Below are 17,500 nucleotides of genomic sequence, written 5' to 3' on the forward strand. Positions count from 1 at the left end.
CCCCCACTCTCTCTCCACTGCAGGAGTGGAAGGACAATGCTTCTGTTTCTGCCTTGGCTTTTCCATCCAGTGAGACAGATCACTCACCTCTCACCATGTTCTTACCATGCACACCATGACGTATCTTACATAGACTAAGAACCTAATGTTTGGCTGGGAATGCATGGCCTAGAGTGCAGAAGGTTGTGGTCTGATGGCCGGGGTCCAAATATTAGCTGTGCTGGACAGAGCTGGGTAAAGCCAGCTTCCTGAACCAGCCCGGCCCTGGTGACCTCATGGTAGGTGGTAGTGAGATGCACAGCCTTGTGTGGGCGTTGGGAGAAAGGCATATGAAAGTGGGACTTTTCCCAGAGAGCCCAGCAGAACTGAAAATAACGGAATTTAAAAGTGTAGTTTACCTGCTGGAGGCAGCCACTGTTCTCATTTTTGATGCCTGTTAGTTCATATAACTGAGAGAGAAAGAGGAGGAAGGAGAACCAAGAATGGGGAGAGCAGGAGAGGGGGAAGAGGAGGGGTGGGGGAGAAGATGGTAGGGTGGTGCCTGTTTTCCTGTGGCATAGTTAGCTCTCTCTCACGGCTGTGACAGAATGCCTGACATGCACAGCCAAAGGGGAAATGGTTACCTTGCCCATGGTTTCATAGGATTTGGCCCATGGTGACAGGAGAGTGGTAGGACAGACTAGCTCACAGCATGGCTGACAGGAAGCAGTGAGAGAGTGAGCATCCCTATACTTCAGGCTCTGCCTTTGCTTTCCTTTATTTCACACAGGCCCCTAGCCTCAGGGCGTCTCCCCCGCCTCTGTGACTTCTCTGTAGAAGCCCCTCATTGTACTCTTCAGGCACTTTTCAGTCCTTCAAGATGTGCCATCCCAGGACTGGGGAAGGTGGCCAGGTAAGGGCACTCCTCATCTAGCCTGGTGACCTGAGTCTGGTCCCTGGGAACCATGTGATGGAAGAAAAGAGGCTTCTCCTAAAAGTTGTGTTCTGACCTCCACATACACACAAAGGCATGCACACATGTACATGTGCACACATGTACATGTGCACACATGTACATGTACACACATACACACACACACACACAAACAGTTAAATGGATGGATGGATGGATGGATGGATGGATGATGGGAGATAGATGTAAGAGAACATTTAAGTTAGCCATCCTTATACTTTACATAATATAAATGTGCACAATGCCGTATTTGCATGATGTTCTATGTACACAGTACTCTATGTGCACAATGCTGTATGTACACGGTGCTGTATGTACACGGTGCTGTATTGCACAATGCTCTGTGTGCACATACTTGATCATTTTAGTGACTCAGAGCTTCTCCTTTGGAAGTCCCAGGAGGTCCTATGTTGTAAAGCAGAGACATGGACACTCTATGCTCCCTAAAGCCTGAAAGCACAGGTTCTCTTCTCACCCTGACCCTAGAATTCTGTGAACTTTTAGCCGGCCTCCTGGCCTCTCTCACTTGTTCATGGCAGCCAGGACTTCTCCCTCAGAACAGGGTTCCAGGTACTATATTCAGTGACATAAGCCAAGCCCCTGTCCTATGGGAGAGTCCCAAGCATCTGCTTCGCTGGTGTTGCCATCTCCCTGGCTGCCTGGCGCTTCCCTGGCTGGCACAGGAGCTCTGCAGGAAGTAGCATGTGTAGCGTTTTGTTTGTGGTATGTTGTTGTACAGGTTAATTCCTAAGAGAAAACCACAGGTCCACTGTTAGAACCTCTGCTTGGGGCTGGTTACACGGGATTTTCTTCCTGCTTTATGAATAGTCGTGATATTTGTAAGATCTCCAGCAATGGCAAATACAACACAAGATGTGCCAAATTCACCACACTCTCCCAGCAGCGAATTTTATATCTTTCCAGTTTTTACTGTGTCATGCGGATATGGACATAACATGATATTTTAGGATTGGTTTCAGTGTATGTGTGCATGCAAGTGTGTGTTTCTGTGTGTTTCTGTGTGTGTGTAAAGCATGAATGTATGTGTTTCATCGTATGTAGCTGGACCTATAGCTGCCATTGGTACACATGAACAGGTTAGAGGACAACCTCTGACTTTACTCCTCATCTTTCTACCTCCTTTGAGACAGAGTCTCTTCACCAGTGTATTAGCCTGGCTAGCTAGCCTGTCTCTGCCATCACTGGTCAAGTAATGCTGCCATTACAGGTGCATGCTGCTGTCACAGGTGCATGCTGCCATTACAGGTGCTGTGCTGCCATTACAGGTGCATGCTGCCATTACAGGTGCATGCTACCATTACAGGTGCATGCTGCCATTACAGGTGCATGCTGCCATGCTGCCGTTACAGGTGCATGCTGCCATTACAGGTGCTTGCTGCCATTCCAGGTGCATGCTGCTGTCACAGGTGCATGCTGCCATTACAGGTGCATGCTGCTGTCACAGGTGCATGCTGCCATTACAGGTGCATGTTGCCATTACAGGTGTATGCTGCCATTACAGGTGCATGCTGCTGTTACAGGTGCATGCTCCCGTTACAGGTGCATGCTGCCATTCCAGGTGCATGCTGCCGTTCCAGGTGCATGCTGCCATTACAGGTGCATGCTGCCGTTCCAGGTGCATGCTGCCGTTCCAGGTGCATGCTGCCATTACAGGTGCCTGGGCTGCCACCTCTGGGTTTTAAGTGGCTTCTGGGGATTTTAATTCAGCTCATTGGGCTTATAGAGTGAGTACTTTCACCTATGCTATCTCTTGATTGTGGGTTTTTTTTTAATTAAAGAAGGTAGGTCCTTTATGTGATTTGTCCCCTGTGGTGTCTGTATATATGACTACCCATCTGTCTTTTACCAACAAAATTTCCAAAGGTTCGATGAGACTAGCCATGTAGTTCTAAATCTATACCTGAAAGCTTTGCTGGAATGAGTCTCACCTCAGGATTACAGCTGGTCCCCAGCGCCCAGCCCGGCCCCTGCTCTGCTCTCTTTGCGATGCTGATGCTGGTCCAGCAGCTAGCAGGCAGGACGGAGGGAGCTGAGTAGTAGCCATCTGGAGCCAGGAGGAATCACCTCGGAGGGTCACCTCCCTCCCCTGGCACCCTGTATCTTCTGCCTCTTCCCCCAAAGAAATAAAGGCTTGGATTTCACAGTAATGCGACCCAGAGGTAAAAACTGCAGCTGAAGCTAAAACCTTCCACGGCTGTCTGGGGAAGAGAGAAGCATCCTGCTCTCTGACAGCTTCTAAAGCCAGGGTCACCAAGGCGAGCGCTGAAGTGCAAAGAGAGTGTCACCTCTGAGGAGGCCCAGCCTTCCTTCCTGGTGCTGTGGCCACATGGGGACTCGGTGGAGGAAGGTCATTAAACAACTCTGACCAGGTTGGTGGCATAGCGTCCTGGAGTGTGCTTGTCTTTGTTCTGCCGTGAAGGGAGGGCTGATGGGGTCAGTTGACCTTTCTGCTGTTCTGTTGTGGAGGTGAATGTAATCAGCCATGTCATGGGTGTGCCAATAAAATGGCAGTGCCTTTTCTGAATGTCATAGACATGTCTCTCAAATATAAGGACACCATACATTTTAAGTGGACAAATAGTCTTTGCCTCCTGTCACAGACATTTACTTCAACACTAATGAGAGAACTGTCACACATACACCACACACACACACACACACACCACACACATGCACACGTGCACACACATGCATACAGACACACACACACTCACGCACACGTGCACACACATGCACGCGTGCATACACACACACACATGCACGCATGCATACACATGCACACCATATGCTATGTACATGCAGTCAAAATTAGATCTCAAAATTAAATCCATTTTTTATGTCATTTCTCCACTGCCCTCGATTTGTAGAATAAAACAGTAGAGAATACATCGTTGGTTATTGTGCTAGGATAAATGACAAACGCTGATCTAAAAGAAAAGTCGGGAATTGCTTTGAGACAGAACATCCTCAGGGACAGAGACAAAGGATGCTGTCCTGCAGCGTGCCAGCGTCCGTGAGCTCCTAGGATAAGTGACAGGGTCCGACAGCTTTGCTCTGTAATAGCTGTGGGATTCTGTTGCTATAAATCACCAACGGATGAGAATCCCTTCTGCTAGTTTGTCTGTAGTCAGAATAATGTGTTGTTCTGAAACAAGAATTATGTGCGTCCTAGGGGTGGAGTTATTGCTGGCAAACTCATTTCCCCTAGATGGGGCTGATTCTGTGGAATGCTGTGTGAGCCGGCAGTATAAAATGTTGCCTTGAAAGCAAGTGGCAAACACGAATGACGTTCTCTTTCTATGGGTTCAGAAGCGTTCACTTCTTTTAACCAATGTTCCTTCCCATAATGAACTCGAATTGACCACCCATGTCTGGGTGTCATGAGGGTGTGGCTGCTACTCAGGCTTGCTGTCCACCAGCCCTCATGAGCTCCAAGCTCACTTTAAATGCTTCTTTTCACGTTCCTGGACAACTCCACACGGGCTGTGTCTATGACCCTTGCCAGGCACCACACTTCCGTTCCCTCTCTCTGATCGACTCATGCTAAAACCTGACAGGCGACTCTTTTAGAAGCCGAGTCGTTTTTAGAAGATGCTGTTGGTTCGCCCTTCTCTTCCTCTGTGCACCTGGGCAGGCATCTTAATTTGTATCAAAAGCAAACAACATTCTGGTTTGTAGCTGTTGCTATTTAGGGAATGGGGACATAGTAAAGGCGATGAGAAGGGTTTTTAATATCTGAAGCTAAGCTATTCGATGTTCTATTTTCGTACTAGCTCTTACTACTTGAGACATTCATGTTTTGTTGAAGTAGAGTAGATTTGGGAAGTCTCTCTGTTTATTTCAAGTGTATATGAGGAGTACGTTGGTACGTGTTCTGCTGTGTAAAAGAACAATGTAATTTTGAGCAAGGTGATGAGTTTAACGACCTGAAGGACTAAGTATAAATAGCTGAACAATCTCAACTGTTTTTAAACTTTATATCCAAGTGAACAATTTGCAATTATAGAACTGTAATGTCCTGGGCTTAAAAAAAAATAAAAATTCCGTGAAAATCTTTGCCTGTGAAAAAGGTATCTGATCATGGTAAGGCTGTCTTTAACATGAGGTGTTTCTCTGCCTTTCTACTCCTGGGGTATGCGTAATTTCTCTCCCATTTAAAACATGCCAGCCATACCAGTCCAGTACAAGAAACTTGGAAAATAACTTAGAGAACCTTCTGTCTTCCCTCGTTCCTTTCTCACAATCCATCCTTACCGCTCGTTGTTGGAATCTCACTTTTTCCTTCGGTATGAACGAACACATGCTAACCTTCGTGTTTGGCATTTCTGGAAATTGCACAGGATGGCAGTGAGCTGCATGTACACGCATTAGTACCCACCTGAGAGTCCGATTAGACCAGAGCCGCAGCTCACAAGGTCCGTGATAGTGTGCATGGGCTGTTTGCAACTTAAGGAAATTGGGGACCAAATTGAAAAACCCAACTTAGAGGAATTAGCGAACGGCGCAGTTCTAGTTCCCCATGACACCTGCTACTCCACTGGGCATTATTGAAATACGGTATTAAAATCAAAACGTCTTGTAATTTCCCGTGCACTGTAGGACCTGTATAGATGTAGGACCTTCATGGTTCTTCTCTATGTCACTTTAGGATCTCGCCGCCTTTATGTTCCTAACACGCGCAGAAGCAAAGACCTGCAGGCACCCTGGCTGACTGAGAAAGCGTCTGCTTGTTTAATTGAAAGATGACATGATAAAGTGCCCGCGTTGATGGGGTTGATTCCGCCTCCTTCTCACCCCTGCTAATGGCCCTTCTCCCGCCCAGCCTGCTCTCAGCTGCCTGGGTCACGGGCTGTGAATAATTAATGGAGACTGTCCTGTGTGTTGGAGAGAGAAGCTGCCATGTTCGTATTGTGCGGCCACGCATACGCAAAGCGTTCTTGTCTTTCCAGAAACAGAACCCACGATCTCCCCTCAGACCTAGCCATCCTCTGCTTCTGGGAAGCTCTCAGCCATCTTCGATGATCTACCTGTCATGGGATTTCAGAGCAATTGCCTTGGAAATGGTCAGATCCTAGCTCAGGGTGTGTTGTAAGGACTCTGGATGGCGTGTGCTGGGGCTTTAAGCCGCTTGCCTTGGCTTCTGCACAAAGGGGTTTTTTCCTCGGTTGATAGGGAAGCTCATACTGTATGTCAGATGGTGGGCCCTGCGTGTAGGGTTTGATACTATAAACCTCGTTTCTACCAATGTACTTTTGTGAAGAATTCCTAACATCTAGAGTTTGTTATGGGCTCATCCCATGTCTAATGATTTTAAAGTAGGTTAGCAACTTACTTTTCACCCTTAACTGATGTATGGATGGTGTGATAGCTTTTTAGATAAAACGTCTACAAAGTGTGACGCACATATTTTAAATTGGCTTCTGATACATTTTAGCAATTACAGCATCTGTGCCAGGCAAACGCCATCAGGATCTGGAACTGTCAGCACAAGAGGTGTCTTCATGCCCCCCGCCCCACCGCCACCAAGAAATAGTATCACTTAGTGAAAGGTTTTGTCCTCTCAGCATTTTGTTTTTGAGCTTCCCATCAGCCATCAAAATGGTCGATAGTTCGTTCCTTTTTATTATTGAGTAGTTACGGCCCCAAAGTTTGCTTCTCCATGCTCCTATGGAGGGACACCCGGGCTACTTGAAGCTTGGAGATATCATGACTGCTACTTTTATGAGCATTTTTGGACAGACACATTCTGGGTGAAAGTCATAGTTCAGTGTGTGTTCCATCGTGAAAGAAAACACCAGAGCTGTCCATGATTTAATTATACACTTTACATTCTAGGCTATCAGGCCTGAACATTCTGGTTGTGCATGCCTTTTTAAAGGCTAGCGCTCTGGTGGGAGTGTAGTGGGTGTTGTCGTGGCTTTTGCGTTCCTCTGACGGGCAATGGTATTGGGTTCTTTGACTGTCTCCCAGCCTTCAAATGGTTGACTCTCTATAACTGTGTGATCTTTTTGTTACTGTGTTACAGGTTCTTTAACATTATTTATGGTAACCTATGCACCATTTCTTCTCAGATATGTTTTTCAGCATTGCATGTACTCCAGGCTAGAACTTGCCTGTTTGCTTCTTCGAAGGATTCCTTTTGACGAGCTTATATAACGTTAAACTCTTAGTCTAAGTTAGCAGTTTTTCATCTCTTCCGGGCTCTAGAGTCAAGTGTTATCTCACAGTTTTCCTCCATGTTTTCTGAGGCCCTCTGTATTAGTTATCCTTACTCCACTTTAACAAAGTATGGACACGTGTTTCTTGACAAAAAAAAGTTTGTGTGGGTCACAGTTCTGGAGAACCTGAGTGAGCCCACACCGGCTCAGCGGAGATAAGGACCTTGTCTTGAATGGCAGGCAGTCCTGTAAGTGTGGGACAGGAAGGTGATCACACCTTGACAATGAGACCTCCTCAACCTTCATCACCTAGACCTCCCAAGAGCCTTCGCCCTTTAAAGCATCTTCCAGTTGTGCTGTCTTGCTCCTAATCCGCAAATCCCATCGGACCTGAGAGACACCCGGAGCATGTCAGACCTCAGCGTCATTAAGGAACCTTGTTTTCTCTGAAGTCTTAGGACCTTAATAGTTTTAGCCTCTCTATTTTAGGTTCAAGATCCTAAGTTAATCTCTGTGCGCTGTAATAGACAAATATCTCTTACATTTTATTTTATTTTATGTATATGAGTAGTTTTGCCTGCATGTATGTATGTATGTATGTATGTATGTATGTATGTATGTGTTCATATGTATGAAAAATGGGTGTGCAATGCCTTCAGGGTCCTGGAGAGGGGGTCAGATCCCCTGGAACTGAAGTTACAGGCAGATGTTCACTGCTGTGTGGGTGCTGGGAACTGGTCCAGCTCCTCTGGAAGAGCAGCAAATGCTCTTTACTGCCCAGTCGGCTCTGCAGCACAAGCAGTGAAGACATTGGTTATGTCGGCACCATCTATTGAAAGCTCTTTTCACCCTTTGTGTTTTGGAGCCTTTGTCAGGTGGCCAAATATGAGTCTTCGTGTATTTGTTATATGTATGTGTTCATTTGTGCATACGTGTGCATATGTGTGTTAATGTGGTATGTGTGTGGTATGTGTGTGTTTTGCATGCATGTGTTTATGTAGATGTATATTTGTATGCCTGGGCATCTGTGTGTCTGTGTGTGTGTGTCTGTGTTGTATGCATGTGCTTGTGTAGGTATGGTATGTATTCGTATGCCTGTACATGTGTGTGTATGTGTCTGTGTTGTATGCATGTGTTTATGTAGGTATATATTTGTATGCCTGTTCATCTGTGTGTCTGCATGTGTGTCTGTGTTGTATGCATATGTTTGTGTAGGTATGGTATGTATTTGTATGTCTGTGCATATGTGTGTTTTACGTGGATGTGTTTGTATAGATGTGGTGTGTGCTTGTATGCCTCTATGTGTGTGTGTTTGTGTGTGTGTGTGTGATGTGCATGTGTGTGTTCACATGTGAAGGCTTGAGGTAGATGCTGGAAATCTCCCTTGATTGCTTTTCCATATTATCCATTGCATCGGGGTCTCAGACAAACCCAGACCTGCCTCACTGGTCTCACTGGCTCTGGGGATCCCATCTCTGCCTTCCCAAGCCTGAAACACTCACCTAACGGGATCCAAACTGTGATCCCCAAGCTTGCCCAGCAAGCACTTAACCCACTGAGCCCTCTCCCAGGCCTGGCCACATTAGTTTTTGAGGCAGGCCTCAGGCCTCTATTACTGGACTCAGATCTCATGAATTCAGCTAAGCTGGCTGCAGTGAGCTCTCTCTCCACAGCCCCTGACCCTTGGAGTGACAGATTGTACCCACAGCTCTGGGTTTTACTCGGGTGCTGGGGATCTGAACTCAGGTTCATCTCCCCAGCCCCATGACTCGGTTTCTTAACTCAGGTATGTCTTATAGGGATATATGTCTATACTAGTATGCTAGTACTGCCTGCTTATGAGAACCTTACGGTAAGTGTGGATATCAGGTAATATAAATCTTTTTCAAGATAGCTATGACTATTCTTCCAGATTTTCATACAAATGAGACTCTGATATAATTTTATGAGGGGAAAAATGTCCAATGGGGTTATAGTTGAACTGAAACTGAATCTGTACATAAAGCCAGAGCGTTTGGCGTCTTCACAGCATTTGCGCTCTAATCCACGAGCATGTGAGGTCTTTCTGGCTACACAGATCTTAATGTTCTTGGCAGTGTTTTTTCTAGAGTTCAGATCTTACTCAACTTTTTTCTGAAATTTATTTCTAAGCACGTAATGTTTGCGCTTTGTTGGGTAGCCAGTTTTCCTTCACTATAACAAAATACCCGATCTAACCAACTTTCAAGAGAAAAGGGTTATTTTAGTTCATTGTTTTGGTCCATGACATATTGGCTCCACTGCTTTGGGTCTGGGAGGATTCTAAACTGTTCAACTCATGGATTGAGAGGGAGCAGAGAGGGAATGAGGAGTGACCAAGGGCCCTGCCTCCCCAAGGCTATGCCCCCAGTTATGTGACAGTTTCCCAGTAGGTCCATCTGCTAACGGCTCTGCCAGCGGCCAGGATCACCACTTTGCGGATAGAGCCTTTAAGTCATGGCCTTCTGAGGAACAGCTAAGGTCCAAACTATTACCAATGCTATTGTAAAGAAATTAAACTTCAGAAACGGTCTCCAAACGCCAGCTGCTCTTGTGTGGTTCACTTTTGCGATGTCTGTGTCTTCGGGCCGCCCTGCTCAGCATCCATTTAACAATATACAGACCAGGGGAGCACCGGCATGCATTACATCATCCCTTTAGAGAGACTCAGGGGGTGGGCAGCCAGCTCCGCCTCTTATCCTAGGGCCCCTCATACTGTGTGAATCTTAGCCGTGAATCATAGAACTCTCACCATATTTCCTCTGCCACTCGACGCAGTTCAGGACTTAGCTTCCCATTGGCTACAGCCTTTCCTGTGACACCTGCAGAGAGAACGCTTTTACTTTTCTTTCCAGAGAAATACATGCGTGCTTCCGAGAAACAGTTTGGGGAAGAACTTTAAAATGTCTAGGGGACTTCCAAAGCCTTTCGTCAGCATCTGGGAGTTTGCAGATTTCTAATATGACCCTTGTCCTGTGGCGGGACACGGATGGAGGACGGTGTTGTCCTTCACCCGTACCTTTCCACCCAGTGCAGTGCTTGGCTGTGTCCAGCTGCTCCATAATGTCCTCTCCTCCCAAGCAGCTCCAGATGCTCAGCTGCCCAGAGCATCCCACCTCCCCTCCTCTACCCAGGACAGGTTGGCACTCACTCACAGAGAACAGGGATATGTCTACAGAAAGCCACAATTCAGATACTCCCAATGGCTCGGTCACCGGGCGTCTTAGGGCCAGGGTGAGTTAATCACACATAGTCTCAGCATGTGTAGAGGCCCAGAGTTTCTGAGGATTGCTGGAGGTACCAGGGTGACGTGTCTGTGCAGAGGCAAGGATTTCCAGTCCTAAGTCACTTGACCTTTGGAGTGTGTTTGAGAGTTGTGTGTGTAGATGCTCTCCCTGAGAGGGGCACAGCAGTAGCTCCTTTTGCCTAGGACAGCCAGCTCTCTCACCAGCATGCTGCCTGCTTCCTGTTGCCCAGGACACTGGAGCAGATGCCGTTGGCAGTCCCCTGCAGCCATCGCTGAGCTGTGCTAAACTCCCCCACGGTCCCGGTAAATGTCTTCCAGAATGGCTGGGGGTCCCCAGAGATGCAGGAGCTGACAGGAGCGTTTCAGGACTCTCTTCCCCCGTGACGTCATGGGTAGCATTCCTCCGCTGTCACCTCCAGTGACGACCCAGAGGTCACAAGTCCCAGTGATACCATGTGTGCATGTCCTCCCACGCAGGTGCCGAAGACATGGGCAGCAAACTGTCTTTACCAGGTGGCAACTCCCCAGTGCAGAGCCCCAACATGGAAGAAATCCACACAGCATACAAGCAGAGAAACCTCTCCCGAGCCCGGAACCTGCTCAGGGAAGTTTGTGAAGAGAGCGAATCCCCACAGGAAAAGGTACGGTGTGCTCCTGCCTAGCTGTTCTGCGTGTGTGTGTGTGTGTGTGTGTGTGTGTGTGTGTGTGTGTGTGTGTGTGTGTGAGACAGGATGGACAGACACACACACACAACAGAAAAGAAGAGAGAGAGAGAGAGAGAGAGAGAGAGAGAGAGAGAGAGAGGATACACTTACCTGTGTGTGCTGCAGAAGTCCAAGGTCTACCCAGGGTGTCTTCTCTGTTGCTCCCTACCATATTTTTAAGATTTACTTGATTTACTTGTCTTTGCTTTGGTCTATTTTGTCTGCAAAGAAGCACTTCCAAGGGCATGCAGTACTCGAGGAGGCCAGAAGAGGGCGTCAGATGCCCTGGAATTACTGACAGTTGTGCGCCTTGATGTGGGTGTTGAGAACATCTGAACCCAGACCCTCTGCAAAAGCCACAGTGCTTTTAACTATTGAGCCGTCTCTCCAGCCCCTTCACAGAGTCTCACTAAACCCAGAGCTTGTCATCTCAGCCGGACAAGGCTGGTCAGCACAACCCCAGGATCTTCCTGAATCCACACCTCTAGAACTGAGGTTATAGGCATTCACCAATGAATCTTGGTTTTACATGGTTACTGGGTATCGGAACCCAGGTCTTCATGTTTGCACAGCTGAGCACCCCAGCCCCGCTTTTACCCACTGAGCTATCGCTCCACTGGGAAGGAGAGATGAAGTCTCCCTTTTAGCAGGAGGTGGGGAGGAGGGGTAAAGCCTCATGGACCCAGGCTGTCCTCTAACTCACTATGCAGCCAAGGTTGACCATACACTTCTGACTCTCCTGCCTCCACCTCTGGGATAGGGAATGTCCCTCCCTGCCAGGTTTATGATGCTGGTGATGAGGGAGGACGCCTGGTGCCTTCTAGACTAGTAGCAGACCGGCTGAACCACACCCCCAGCTTGTGGGCCATCTTCCCATCGCCAGAGTCTTCATGGGACTCCAGCACTAGTTCGGGAACACCTCGATGTGCACTCGAGCCTGTGGAGAGTTCCATGACGCTATCTACTACCTTCCGTGATGCAGGGCTGTGAAATGTAAAAGCCAAACGCCCTCTTCAGATTGCATCTACTGATTTCATACTTTCTTCCATCACATAAGAACAGCGTGTGCTCAGAAAGTTTGGGGAAAATCTGTTAGTAAAGGACAGAAGAAGAACAGACGCTAAGCCTATCCTAATGTGCCCAAGCACTCCCTCTTCACCGACTTGGCCCTCTTTCTTCTAGTCTGCTGCTCTGGGGAGCAACACCGTTTCTGATAATATATGGTGAATCATGTAACATATATATGATGAACATAATATATGGTGAACAGATGACTGTTTTTCATATACTTCCTGTTCGTTTCTGTCATATCAAGAGTTCTCTGCAAAGCTGTAGATTCGTTGCAAGCATCACTGTTAGTGGCTGCATAATATTCCCCGAGACAGAGAGAAGGTGATTTAAATCCGATCCACTCCTCTAGACTGGATATTTGGATTATTTCAAGTCCCTGACCAATAATATTATGTGGAATTTTTGCCTATTCGTTTTCTTATTGTGAGGCTGTTATCTTAGCACGTGTGGGTATCCCAGATGGAAAGCACGCTTTTGTTAGCACATTAGTATAAAACAATGAGTTTCGCTTTGACACTTTCATACATGGTGTTTAGAGATCTGTGACACATGCCAAGCACATTAGTATAAAACAATGAGTTTCGCTTTGACACTTTCATACATGGTGTTTAGAGATCTGTGACACATGCCAAGCCATTTGCTAAATGCTAAAATGCAAATCCAAAATAACCCTTCTGCCTACAGCTCCAGGGGGATAAGAATCAAATGTTACCATGGAAACCCTTCATCAACACTTTGTTTGCATTACTTTGGTTAGCATAGGCCTAATCTGTTCACACATCACTCAGTTAAATGTTAGAAATGATTCTATTTTTAAGCCTCCAGCCTGCTCTCAGAAAAGTAAGAGGTTGGGGGTCAATGGGCACTGTGAAGAGGACATTTGATATCATGATATCTCTCTGGTTAGGAATTCTCGGGGCCACACCTATGTGTGGGAGATGGCCCAACTGTTGGGTGTGGGGTGATGTCACAGGTAAGGCAGGTACAAGATGGAAGGAGGACTGTCATTGGATGAGAAGGAAGGATGGGCGGGAGAGAAGTTTGAAGGAAGAGAAGGAGACTGGAATGGAAAGAGGAGGAGAGAGGAAGGACAGAGAGGGCAGTCACGGTGGAGAGAAAATGGAAGCTGACGTTAGGATTCCGCTCTGTGTATTTACAGGTTGTTATTAATGTTCTTAAGGGATGGATGGTACTGGGCTCTGTATGTTTAGGTGGGCAATTATATCTTATCAATGGGTCAAAGGTTATTGTGTTGTGGGTTCTTTCACGTGTAGATTTAAGTGTAATGGAGTGTGGGGTAGCTGGTCTAGGCCACCACAGTGTTGGGATGTGTATTTCTGAGATGGAAACCTTGGGAAATGGATTGGTAGGGAGATTGCTGCCAGGCTCAGAGAGAGGCCTTCGGCAGTGTGATATGGAATGGAGCAGAGCCAGTGAGAGGCTTTGCTGACTGAGAATTGAGATATCCAGCAGAGATCTTGGGGCACTGCAGTGCCGGACCTAGAGCAGGTTCTAGACTCTTTTATTTTTTATATTTTTGCAACAACAGTTGGGTCCGCAAGATGATGTAATCCCAGTGGTCCCTGGCCATAGGATGCTATGAAGAACCCTCAAAGCATCAGATAACATCTCAATGCAATTTGGGAAGCTCTCCTGTATAACATCAGTAAATAAGCCAATAACTTCTGCTTCTATGGAGAAGAAGGAATGGATGCAGGCACATGGGAGAAAGTCATGCACACAGGCAAAACACTAGTACATATAAAAAAAAACCTAATAAATGTGTTTTAAAAAAATAAGGAGAAGTTGGAACTGGTGTGCTTTTCAGCACTCCTCTCTCTGTGCTCCTGAGAACCCTGCACATCCCGTACACAGCAATGGACACTTTCAAGTGGAGAGAAAAGACCCGCTAGTGAGGTCAGAGCTCGTGGGGAAAGGTGGTGTCACATCTCCGGGGTCCCTCTCACTTTTTTGCATCTCAGACCAAACACGAAGAAGCTGGCAACACAGAAAAATCCTGACAGAGACAAGGAAGCTCTAAGGAAAGCCAGAGGACCAGGCATGAGCAGCATCAAAAGATATGGACCCTCTAGGCAATGCGGAGCCACACCACAGCAGTGCCTGCAGCCCTCCCCCACCACGCTCCAGCCAAGGCCAGGTGGAGAAGCTCTAACCCAGCCAGGCTGTAAAAGCCGCCCCAGTCATCCAAGAAGGCTGCTAGGAGTGGTGATTTAATAACCATCCCCCCCACACACACACACACACACACACACACACACACACACACACACACACACACATACATAAACACACACACGCACACTGCTGCCACTGGAGATGTAAGAAGCAAGAGAAACCTCCCTGCCCAACAGGAACCAGGAGTCCATTCCCCTGGTCCCATCTAATGCTGAGTAGGTCTGGTTTTCCCGACCCACCGAGGAGTGACTAATCCACACCACTGTCCATCCGCCAGACTTAGCGGAGTCCAAGCCCAGGACTTAAATAAGATCCCAATCCTAAAATACATTCCTCCTAATCACCAGATCCTAATAAACACACTCTCCTCAGGAAACAGAAAAATATCACCCAGTGAGAACAGGGCAGCCACAGACGTCCGCAGCTGGATGAGTCAGATGTTTGGAACCTCAGACAAGACTCCTAAAACAGACCCAACACTCCAGCAAGCAAACACGAGCATGCTTAAAGCAAAAGTAAACTGTAGGCACCTCCATAGGAGTGTCACTGAGGAGCAAAGGGGAGTGAAATGGAAAGTTTAGAATCCCTAAAACCCAGCAATAGCTGAAGGTTTCTTTCGTAGACAGACTTGGGTGTAAAATGGAGCAGAGGAAAGAATCTGTACCCCGGTGGTTTGAGGAGAAGGAGGGAACGAGAAAGGAAGGGGAGAGGAAGGAGGAAGAGGGAGACATAGGGAGGAGAAGAGATGAGGAAAGGGGAGAGGGAAAAGAAGAGGGAGAGATGGGGAGGGAGAAAGAGGGAGAGACATGGGGGATGAGGGGGGAGGAGGAGAGAGGAGGAAAGGGAAAGATGGGAAGGGAGAGAGGAAGAAAGAAAAGGGAGGGGAGAAGGAGAGATGGGAAGAGGGAGAGATGGGAAGAGGGAGGTGGAAAGAAGAAAGGGGGAGGGCGGTAATGGGGGGAGGATGGGGAGGGGAACACCCATATAGAAGGGGAGGGGGAGGGGCTGGGGGTATTGGCCTGGAAACCGGGAAAGAATAACATTTGAAATGTAAATAAGAAATACCCAATTTAATAAAGATGGAAAAAATTACTGAAAATAGTATTTTATCAGTCTATTTTGATAGGTTCCATATCTATATTGTAATACCTGAAGCAAGCATTTACAAAACTGCATCTAACTGGATATGGTGGTGCATGCCTTTAATCTCAGCACTTAGGAGAAAGACAGCAGAGCTACAAGGAGGTACACATAGAGAGTCCAGACCAACCAGGGCTGCATAGTGAGTCACTGTCTAAAATTAATAAACATCAAAACTATTCATAGAGCTATATAAAAAATAGTATAACCTAATAAAATGAAATTCAAAATAAATCAAGCTGCTCACAGGGAAAAAATAAAACTGAGAGTGAACAAAAAGCAAACAAAATTACATGGCAGGCTTAAATTTAACATCTAAATAATTGTATTAAATATAAAGGATTTAAATCCATGAGCTTAGTTCCAGAGTTTCACAGGTAGGATTTTAAAAAAGAATAAGAAATGGATATTGCCTGTGAGAAATTCACCTTAAATACAATGGTATATATTAAATACAATGTGAGTGTGCAAGCATGTGCATATGTGTATGAGTGTGCATGTGTGTGAGTGTGTGTATGTATATGTGTGCATGTGTGTGAGGGTGTGTGTGAGTGTATATATGTGTGTTAGTGCACATGTGTGTGAGTGGACATATGTGTGTGCATGTGTGTGAGTGTGTGTATATGAGTGTGTGTATGTATGTGTGAGTGTGCTTGTGTATGAGTGTGTGTATGAGTGCATATATGTGAGTGTGTGAGTGCACATATGTGTGTGTGAGTGGACATATGTGTGTGCGTGTGTGTGAGTGTGAGTGAGTGTGTGTATTAGTGTGTGAGTGTGTATTATGTGTGAATGTGTGTAATTGTGTGTGACTGTGCATATGTGTGTGAATGTGTATGTATTCTGAAAGTAAGTAGATAAAAATATATAGTCCATTCAAGCATTTAGCAAAAGCAAGCAGGAGTGACTACATTGATATCAGATAAAATGAACTACAGAGCAGAGAATTACCATGGGGGTGGTTACTAACTAATAACAAGAAACTAGATCCCCTAAACCACTACCCAAAGACTATACATGGACAGACCCATGACTCCAGCTGCATATGTAGCAAAGGATAGCCTTGTTGGGCACCAATGGGAGGAGAGTCCCTTGGTCCTGCCCAGACTGGACCCTCAGTGTAGGGGAATGTTGGGGGTGTGGGAGGGGGTGGATGGGGAGAGGAACACCCTTATATAAGAAGGGGAGGGGGAGGGGATAGGAGGCTTATGTCCGGGAAACTGGGAAAGGGAATAACATTTGAAATGTAAATAAAAAATATCCAATAAAAAAAAAAGAAACTAGATCACCAAGATAACAATCTTCAATCTTTTGCATAATTTGTGATAAACTGCGTTCATGCTCTCCACTGAAATAAAAAGGAATTATTATAATTATAATCAATATATTATTCAGTAGACCCCTTGATGTTCAAACCAGGGAAATAAGGTGAAGTTAAATAAAACACGTTTAGCTCTGATGGGAAAATAAAAGTACCCTCCACTTGCAGATGGTACAGTCTGCATAGGTCCAGAAAATAAGAAGGAAAATAGATAAACCACATATTGCCAAAATTAGAAAGTTACACTCTAATGAACACTCTGTTTGGAAGTTAGAGAGGAAACACGCAGCCTAGGAGGAAGTATTTGCTGACTGCATCCCTAACGTCACATTCCTTCCGAAGGACAGAGCTTGGAGGAGTAGACGTTAGAAAGCAAACACTCCATGCTCAATCAAATAGCCCTACTCCACCCAATGGGATACACACACACACACACACACACACACACACACACACACACTTACAGACATGCAAACACACTCTCACACTCACATACTCACATACACACACATACATTCACACACACACAGATATACTTACACACACTCACACACACACACACACACACACACACACACACACACACACACACACACAGGACAGGTTGGCTTTCTCCCTCCTTGCTTCTTGTTATATAAGGTAGAGCATCATAGCAAAGAAGACTCAGGGAAG

The 17,500-nt window shown here is 46.3% G+C and overlaps 1 protein-coding gene across 1 annotated transcript in view; it reads left to right on the forward strand.

Annotated features, from left to right (window-relative positions):
• Positions 1-17,500, forward strand: part of Lrrk1 (leucine rich repeat kinase 1) — a 126,049-nt gene that overhangs the window by 27,272 nt on the left and 81,277 nt on the right. Inside the window, exon 2 of the mRNA XM_032893448.1 lies at positions 10,874-11,037. Within this exon, the coding sequence (XP_032749339.1) occupies positions 10,874-11,037 (164 nt within the window). The remainder of the gene's footprint in view (positions 1-10,873; positions 11,038-17,500) is intronic.

This window comes from Rattus rattus, chromosome 2 (genome assembly GCF_011064425.1).
Source record: "Rattus rattus isolate New Zealand chromosome 2, Rrattus_CSIRO_v1, whole genome shotgun sequence".
Taxonomy (NCBI): Eukaryota; Metazoa; Chordata; class Mammalia; order Rodentia; family Muridae; genus Rattus; species Rattus rattus.